The sequence below is a fragment of the Camelina sativa genome, chromosome 12, assembly GCF_000633955.1.
Source record: "Camelina sativa cultivar DH55 chromosome 12, Cs, whole genome shotgun sequence".
Lineage (NCBI taxonomy): Eukaryota > Viridiplantae > Streptophyta > Magnoliopsida > Brassicales > Brassicaceae > Camelina > Camelina sativa.
Window position 1 is genome coordinate 32,042,394 of NC_025696.1, and position 9,544 is coordinate 32,051,937.

The 9,544-nt window shown below is 33.1% G+C and overlaps 2 protein-coding genes across 3 annotated transcripts; both read right to left on the reverse strand.

Annotated features, from left to right (window-relative positions):
* Positions 3,058-4,135, reverse strand: LOC104733005. Of its 2 annotated transcripts, none has more exons than XM_010452614.2 (2): positions 3,549-4,135; positions 3,058-3,335 (listed from the first exon to the last, which is right to left on the reverse strand). In XM_010452614.2, the coding sequence occupies exons 1-2, from the start codon at positions 3,961-3,963 to the stop codon at positions 3,286-3,288; spliced, it is 465 nt and encodes a 154-aa protein (XP_010450916.1). In that variant the 5' UTR covers positions 3,964-4,135; the 3' UTR covers positions 3,058-3,285. The 2 variants fall into 2 exon arrangements, with proteins under 2 accessions (XP_010450916.1, XP_010450915.1); XM_010452613.2 differs by having other exon boundaries at positions 3,059-3,352; positions 3,549-4,128.
* Positions 4,285-5,876, reverse strand: LOC104734067 (F-box/LRR-repeat protein At1g52650-like; the record flags this gene model as incomplete). Its single annotated transcript, XM_019233827.1, has 3 exons — positions 4,285-4,580; positions 4,663-4,803; positions 4,980-5,876. Coding segments are annotated over 3 exons (1,275 nt in total), but the record flags the coding sequence as incomplete, so codon positions are not given.

Consider the following 9,544-nt stretch of genomic DNA (forward strand, 5'->3'; position numbering starts at 1 on the left):
ATCTAAACAGTTGCAAGGTCATAAGAATCAGTCTGCTGCAGTTGCATTTGTTGAGCAAACCGTTCGTCATGTTCAGCTGAATTCTCAAGGAGTGCTGCAACATTGTTTTGTTTCACAGGTTGAACCTAAGAACATTATAAAAGCTCTTGAGGATTATTTTTGGTACAAGGCATGATAGGAAGCTTGTTGTGTCTCCCTGCATATATGTCTTCATCCTTGTTTTTATATGAATGTGCACTCACGCTGGGGGAGTATGATGAGATGATGATATTGGTGATGATAGTGATGTTGTGGCTGAATGTGGTTGAGGCTTATGGTTTTGAAAAGATTCTAGTACTGTTCACATCTGGAGCTTGAGTTGTCACATTCAGAGAAAAAGGGGGAGAATGAAAGCATGAAGACGTTCTGGTGCTATAAAGCTTTGTTGTAGGACTCTGGAAGATGTTTACGCATCTTGGAGGAGTCATGGATATTGGATGACGTGGATATACTTTTGAAGGCTTGTTAATTAGAGGACAAGATATTATCATATTGACTTGAAGATTTGGACTTATCCTTGTTTATGAATGTAGGTCATAGGAGGGTTCCTATATATTGTGTTATTAGGCCAAATATGTTGTTTGGCCGTTCAAGAAGAATTTTAGAGAACTAAGCGAGAAAGCTTTTAGGGTTCTTAGGGATTTTGGTTAGATTAAGAATTGGTCAGTGGCAAGTCGTGTTGACTGTGTGTAAATCTGATTAAACATATCTTGTAAGATTGTTTAAGTGATTCTTAATAAGAAAAGAAGTTCTTTTCAATATTGGCTGCATCTTCGTTTTTACATTTCTTTTGTGTGTATATATGCTTTAAGGTCGAGTTTTGTTATTAGACTAAGTTACCGCAAAAGAAGAAAACAAAAATCTTCGTAATGAATGTGTTTCTGTATTGCTTCTAAGTATGTTAATGTCTACCTCAAGCTTCTCGTCAAGGAGACCAAAAGGCTGGTTCTTATCTTTTTTATGATTTTGTTTTTCTGTTTGTTGGCTGAATGGTTTATTGAGATTTGGTCATTTACTTTGTGATAAATTTGGAAGTCGTTTTTGGGTGAGGTTGCAGGTAAGCTCATGGCAGTTGGTAAGCTTTCAAGAGATGGAAGATGGTGTTATATAGTGTTTGAGATTGCAGGTAATATTAGGTTTTGTTATTAAAACTGATATTGGTTTTTATAGATTTTGAGTCATGTGTTAGTGTTTCTCTACCATTATTCATTCTGGCTTGAGCAGTTCATTTAAAAATCTAGGTTATTTACTCTCGATTTATTGATTTAATACCACTCTTGATTTTGATAGTGAATGTCCTTTTGATATTTCATTTCCTTATTAGTAGCAGATATGCTTACTTTTGTTGGTCCTTACTTATTGAACAAATGGAAGTTAGAATTGAGAACTACATGCATCTCAAGTTTTAGTACAATAAAAGCAAGTAACACGAATTAATTTTATAATTTTCGGCATTAGTAATAAACAAAATCGAAAACAACAAGTGATTTCACTATGGTATATCCTTGGAATTTTTTTTTTCTTTTGATGAGAATCAAGATAGGGACGGCGAGAATCAACGGGGGCCTGAGCTAATACTCACGTCGAGACAGATTCACTAGCCAAATTTGAGTTAATGGATTATGACCCAGTTAGAGGTATATGCCCCATCATATGTTTTGGTCGGTTTGGTCTGTTCTGGTTTGGTCTATTCTGAACTGAATTAAGTAGTTAGGTTTGAATTGATTTGTTTTCTTTTTCTTTTGGAATGTCTGGTTCGGTTCACATAAAATATATTGTAGCCAAAGTGAAACCGATTCTTTTGATTTTGCTTGTAATCTTAGTTTATATACGATGACTTTGGTACATAATATTTCGCTTAACAAACTTTGGTTTAGACAAATAATTGATCTACATCATATAAGACATGTGTTCCCCCTCAAAATGCCACTAGATGGCAAACAACCTCTTCAAAAATGCTAGGCACACATTAGTTTGATATCAAAATGCCACTTGATGCCAAACAACTTCTTCAAAAATTCTAGGCACACATTTGTTTGATATAATAATGATTTTAAACAATATGATTTGTTACATATTATATTTCAACTAAATAAAAAAAATTATCCAAAAAATTATCCTGCAACATAGCGCAAACTAAATACACATACTGTCATAAGATCCACCATGTTAATCAGAAAAAAAAAAAATAAATAAATAAAATAATGCTTTCTATCACTGTAAAAGATCTGCGTGAGTATTGAGAAAAAGAAGTTTCTTAGTTTAACAAAACAGCTCGATTTTGTAATGAGGTTATCTATCGGCTCGGTTCGCTGTTTCTACCGGTACTTCATGGTTTTTTATATCTTTTTTTCTTTTTTTTTTTTAATTACAAAAATATATTCTTGCGAAATCTCACGTTTATTATACAAAATAAAAATAAAAACGATGTTTATCTAAAAAAAATTAATGCAACAAATAATAACGAAAAAAATTACCATTGAACAAAATCAAATATTTATTAATTATAAAATTTGATTCCAAATAACATAATGAAAAATTATTTATAAATATACAAAACAAAAAAAGTTTATAGAATAAAAACAAATAAAAACAGTCCCGCGGCGTAGCGCGGGTACCAACCTGTTATTTTAAAAATTTGTTTTAAATTTTAATAAAATGATAAATTACGAAAAAATAAGAGTTCTATTGCTAATGATGTTCAGTAAACTATTAAGCTTTATGACTTCCTAACTGAAAATCAATTAAAATAAGTGTAAGTTTTTGGAACTTTGATGAACTAAAACAGATTTTAGGTGGATCTTCTCCTATCCAAAAATATGTTGCTTTGTGCTGTCTCTGTGCACATGAGTAAGAGTATATTTATGTGAAATTCGTTCTCATGAAAATAATTTAGTGAGCGTTTAGTGAGCGTTTTAGATGAAAATAAATTCCCACTCTCTAACTTACATATCTCTAAAACAAAATGTATCTACGATCATATTGATGTGGTACAATATTCCCTTTATTAATACTCTATTTATGCATAATTTCTAAATTTTATTTTTTCACATATCTGGTGGTGAAAAGAATTTCAATAAGTGATTTTTCGCAATGATTTGATTGTTTTCAACCTTGAGTAAAGTGGTATTCGAAGGTTTTAATAGTACTAAACATGATAAAGAGACAGATATTGGTAGGTTCAATTCTTCTCTGGGTAGGATCCACCATCTTGTTAGCCACCATTACTTCCGCATTCTGCATCATCTATCCAGAGGCCCGCACGCAAACTCTCCTGTCCTGCACGGAGCTGTGACCTGGCCAAGGTACGCAACTGTAGAAACTATCATAAGAACTGTATATAAGCATAGACCAAACTGAATTCTCTAAAGATACATTGTGATTTCGGTTGATATACATTGACTTTTCAATATCTTAGCTTTTTAGATCTTCAGAAGTCCTATCAACTATTATCTATGTATAATTTCACCAACACATAATCTTTATAATTTAATTAAACCAACTCTCACCGCTCATCACGGTGTCATGATAACGCCGCCACCATCCCCACCCAAACGCAAACGCACACCATGTCCACTCCTCTTCATATGTTAATATCTTCGGCCAATCCTCAACCAACTTTGAATTAGGCATTTCCATCTCTTCCTCCATAATCTCCGTCGCACCTTTATCTTTCTCCTCCTTTTCCTTTTCTATAACTTTATTTTGATATTTTTGTGTCTCTTCTTTCTTTCTCATCGACTTCATGATCACCAACGAGTTGTGTTTGGGCGGCAGAGATTTCATGCTCTCTTTATGAACACTAATTCGAGCTTTCGCGGTCATCCTCGCATGTTTTGATTGATCCCTTCGAGTTTCCTCTCCTTTTCTTGATCTATTCCTCTCTTTACCTTCATACACCGAGCTTACGCGAGCTCTCTTCATAGAATCCACGTGCGTTCACACATTTTTTACATAAACGGTCGGTGTTTTATAACTCGGAATAATAGGATAAGACTTAATCTCTCCCATATATAAAACGTGTATATATTTAAATGTGTCAACATATATAGACTAGTTGTTACACACGTATGAGTCTCCGACGGCTTTGATATATTTCTTCTCTCTGTCAAAAGAGTTCCAGAAAGTGTAATAGTAAGAGCAAAGAATCGAACACAAATTTTCAAAAGAACAAGATTCGATTTACACAAAAGTAGGGAAAGATAAAAGAAAAGCTAAAGATGAAAAGGTGATTAACGTGTGAAGTATGTATATTGTTATATAAAAGAAAAAGAAATTCTCGTCAAGAGTAAATCCAGCATTAGTTAATGGTCCCTGAGCTGTAAAGGACAATTCTCTCCCTTGTAGAAGATCTTTATCTCCTCTAAACATGGAAAATAGTCCACGAAATGTTTTATCATGTGCATCTCTTTGGATGTTCCTTGGAACCCTTTAATCTCTAACAATTTTACAGGACAAGATGTGAGTGAGCGACCCTTTTCTTTACGAGAAAGGCAGTCACAAGCATCCCCGCAATTATCAGTGACATAGTGCAAGAGACCCTGAAAGTTCATAAAGGAGACAATAAGAGATTCAATTCAAAGTAAGAACTTTATCTTTGGCAGATGAGTTGTTCTTTTATACCTCAAGGACTAAAGTTTCTGCATGTGGACAGTTCCTTAGAAGAACTGGCATCGCTTGCCATCCTCGACTCTTGTTACTCTTAATAGTTAACGATTTGAGGTTGTTGAAGACAGGCATCGATTCACAACACAGAGAAAGCACCTAAACACAAGCCAATCCACAATAAGACATTTTGCCGATACAGGCTTCAAAACACGACCTTCACTAGTTTATGAGTTAATGACGTCAGTTAAAAATGGGACTAACTAAACAAGTCCGTCATGATTTTCCAACTTTTATTTCCTGGGGACAATTTGAATAAGGATTTTACAACTGACCTCGAGAGTATTGGCAGACAAGTTCAGACACCGAACATTTCGCATGCCTTTTATAAGGTTCCCCACATTTACTAATCGGAGAACAACATCATCCTCCACCAAATCGTTATTTGCCGCTCTAGCTCGCTCGATTTGTTCTTCAGTTACCAAAAGGCTGATTCTAGCCTCAAATAACTTCTCCATTTTAACTACAGGGTAGTCTTTAGCAGCAAACTCAGAGTAACAGAAGTAAACAAGACTAGGTGTATCAAACGAAAAAGTGCCTAAACAATAGTTGCGATCTATTGTTAGGGTCTTGAGGGTTGCATTTGACACGATGACATCTCTATCTCCCCAGTACATACTAACCAGGAATAACTCCTCCAAGGCAGGCAAAGCACGGAAAGAGAACTTATCAACAAATAACCTAACTGAGCGAAGATGGAGATTTTTAAGCATTGGTAAGAAAACGTCCCTAGCCAACAAATCAATACCAACATTGTTTAGTTTCAGCGTAACCAGATTCCTGCTCATGAAACATACTGATGATAGTTGAAAACAGCCTGCGACACGCACTTCAAGTTCGGAAACCCCGCGAGCGAAGACGTTACTTATCCAACAATCTACTCGGTCTGATGATACAAAGGTAGTTCTAAACTTGAGGGAGAACTTATTAATGGGAGAATGATTACTACCCTGCAATGCCAATACTCTATCAACGAAATACACGAAGCTCAGATGAATTTCGTACCTATTCTGTTTACCCTCTTCAGGATTCAGAAAGACAGAGTCATCAAAAGTAAGATTAGGGACAAATGCAATCAAATCGCGCCACCTCTTTGACAAAACAGATGTCAAAGCAGCCTCTTTGGTGGTAAGGAATGACAATATATGACAAAGAATCTCTTTTGGCATCGTTTAAGAGATCCATCTGCCATTCACTAAAGAATCCCAAGTCAGGGATCACTACGCAAATAAAAACTTTGGGATCTTTGTATACATTCGTTACTATAGAGGAGTTATGGTGGTGAGATTTGTGTTGAATTTTTTGTTGTCATGAATTCGATAAGCTTTGAGGACGGTTCACGGCGTCTACAGATCAACGGTGATGGTGGCCTCGGCCCTCGGCTAGGTTAATAATCCCGGTGGCTTGGTTTATGCCTTCGGCCGGATCGACAATTCTTGGTTCGACTTTTGTTGATTACTACTAATTAACGTGTAAATCCATTTTTCTTCTTGTTGGGCCTAAACCGAAGCCCGTTTCATCGGTTGTAATTTTTTTTTTTTTAATATCAATTATATTAAACGAGAAGTGAAAACGTCCCACATTCATTCTCAGCAAAATTTTACCATTATACCATTCATGAAATTGCTCTTCACGTTGAAATATTTTGCCCCTGGACGTAAAATTACCTATTTTTCGCATTAAAAATAAATAAAAAATCGGATTTAAAATAATCTAATTGCATAAAAAGTTAATTGCACAAATAGAATTTGCTAAATTAATCCCTAAATCAATTATATTAAACGAGAAGTGAAAACGTCCCACATTCAATCTCAACAAAATTTTACCATTATACCATTAATGAAATTGCTCTTCACGTTGAAATATTTTGCCCCTGGACGTAAAATTACCTATTTTTCGCATTAAAAATAAATAAAAAAATCGGATTTAAAATAATCTAATCGCATAAAAAGTTAATTGCACAAATAGAATTTGCTAAATTAATCCCTAATATAACACGCATAAATTGGGTAATTAATGGGCTTAGATTAGATTTTTTTAAGATCCACGTAAATAAAAAATTATGGGTTTCTGCATGAAATAAGCCCGATGAGAAAACACCTCCTTTCTGTAAACCCTAAAAACCTAGAAACCCTAAAAAGATAGATGCTTTACAACTATAAATACAATGATTTCGAATGCTTTCACCATAACCCGAAAAAATTATTCTTCTCTTGAATTTTAATAATTCTTTTATTATGTTCTCAAATTTTTATTTGTATTCAGATCTTGCTATTTTTAATGATACATCGACTAATCCCTTTTATTTTCCTGTTCGTATAGTGGTTTCTTGGAAAGCAAGATCCACAAATCATAAAGCTTTGGTTGTTGTTGGTTCATCTTCTAAACAAGGTATAAAATCGTTCTTTTTTTTTTGTTGAGTTTTATAGATTCGTTCATATTCTCAATTTATAATTTGTATTCTGATTTTGCTGTTTCTTATGATTCACTTTTATTTTCCTGTTCGTGTAGCTGTTTCTTGGAAAGCAAAATTTCAAATCTTACTGTTTCGTATTATTCACATAATTTAATGTGTTTTCCTGATTGTGTAGTGGTTTCTTGGGAACCAAGATTCGAAACTCACCAAGCTTCGGTTATTGTTGGTTCACCTTTTAAAAAGGGTATAATATTTTACTATTTTGAATGATGATTTACATTAATTTCTTTTGTCATGATCTCAAATTTATGTTGGTGTTCCTATAATGTGTTTTTGAATAATCTACAGATCTACAGATTAATTGTATTTACCTGATTCTATGGTTGTTTCATATATAATAATTGTATTCAGATTTTGCTGTTTCTTATGATTCACTTTTATTTTCATGTTCGTGTAGCTGTTACTTGGAAAGTAAAATTTCAAATCTTACTGTTTTGTATTATTCACCTAATTTAATGTGTTTTCCTGTTCGTGTAGTGTTTTCTTGGGAACCAACATTCGAATCTCACCAAGCTTCGGTTATTGTTGGTTCACCTTTAAAAAAGGGTATAACATTTTACTATTTTGAATGATGATTTACATTAGTTTCTTTTGTCATGATCTCAAAATTATATTGGTTGCGAGCCAGAGATTATATATTACTATATTTTACTATATATTAGTTTCACTACAGATCTACAGAGTAATTGTATTAACCTGTTTGTATGGTTGTTTCATATATAATAATATAATAATAATAATTTTTTGATTTAGGTATTGTGGAGGAGACTTTGATACTTAATAATATCAGGTATAATTTCTTATAATTATAATTCTTATCACGATTGTATTTTCCTTTTAAAAATTATTTATAGTTTATAATAATAAATAGTAGTTTTGTCTAAACTTGGATTGCCATGTTTCAGGACTATTATGATCGTAGATATCCATGGATTCGATTTACGGGTATTTCATTTTTTTAAAATCGTGTTATGTAATTTTATGTGTAACTTAAATTCTACCATGTTTTATCTATTTTTAAAATGTTATATAAACATGTTTTATTTGGTAATTTTGATTTACTTTTAACTAAAATATTGAACAGGTTTCACCTAGGGAATGCTACAATGAAGATGGTCCTGAGGATAATGGTATGAATCGTCCGATGGCTACGACAGCTAAATTCTCGGAATGGATTATATTCAATACACAAGTTGCTCAAGCCAAAGGAATTACTTATTCTGAAATTCCAAAACCATTTGTTTGGTGTCCTAGAGATATGATATGGAAGAGAAAACCAAGGAGAAGACAATTTCAATCGCCATACAATATTCCTATAATATTTGTTTCGTTAAAATAATTTGAAATTTCTTTAAATGTAATAAATTTATTATATTTATCTCTCAATACATATAAAATACTTATCGTCATAAAGCTATTATATGGAAGACAATATAAAGCTGTTATCGTCATATTCCTCATATTTTTATTTCAATAGAAATTGATATCGTTGAAAAAATTATGGTATATGCGATTAGTAAGAACTTTAATTCAAGCAACAGCAAAATTCAAACCGATAATATGAACGAATGCATGTATGGATGCAAGTCCAAATAAAAAAGTTTTTTGTTATTTTTAAAGTCTTCGCATTGGTTAAAACAATTTCGAACTGACATTACCAAATTGTCATAATTGTTTTACGTAACTTCCAATCACTCTTCATATTCTCCTTTCTTCTTACTAACGTCTAACCTCTCACCTTTCTTCTTTCTAAAAAATAACCAAGTACCAAACAAGGAGATGGTTGCATACATAGAAGATTTGAATCCATCAACAGATAGGTTGAGTGTTGCTGTTAAAGTACTGAGGCTGTGGATACCCGAAATCATTATAATGCAGCCTACCTACATTTGTTTGATCTTGGTTGATGAGAAGGTAACAATCCATTTATATCCATCATCTCCTTAAAGTTTAAATCTGAAATTAGTTTTTTCATATAATTTAGGGAAAAAGAATTCAAGCTAAATTCAGAAGTCAGCTTTACTTTGCTGAGTACATAGACGTGTTGCGTGAAGGACGATGGTTTCTTCTTTACAAGTTCCAAGTTATTGAAAATTAGAATATTTTCAGGAATTGTAACAATTCTTTCGAAATATTGATCACTCGCCAAACTCGCATCACTCCGATCCCTCCTAGATGTGGAGACAATTTTTTTCATCTAATAGATGCACTAACAGTGGAGAATGCTGCAGAAGATGAGAGTAATTGTTGTGTTGGTAAATTAATTTAATTATACTGTTCAACTTACTGTTTTTATGTAACATTATTTCCTTAGATTCATAGTTTTCTGATTTTTTCAGATTTTTGTGGAACGGTGGTAAGGGT

Coding starts and splice junctions, on each gene's coding strand:
- LOC104733005 (XM_010452613.2), bottom strand. CDS start 3,963: ATGAAGAGAGCTCGCGTAAGCTCGGTGTATGAAGGTAAAGAGAGGAAT. Junction 3,353..3,548: donor TCATGACACCGTGATGAGCG/GTGAGAGTTGGT, acceptor TAGTTTCTACAG/TTGCGTACCTTGGCCAGGTC.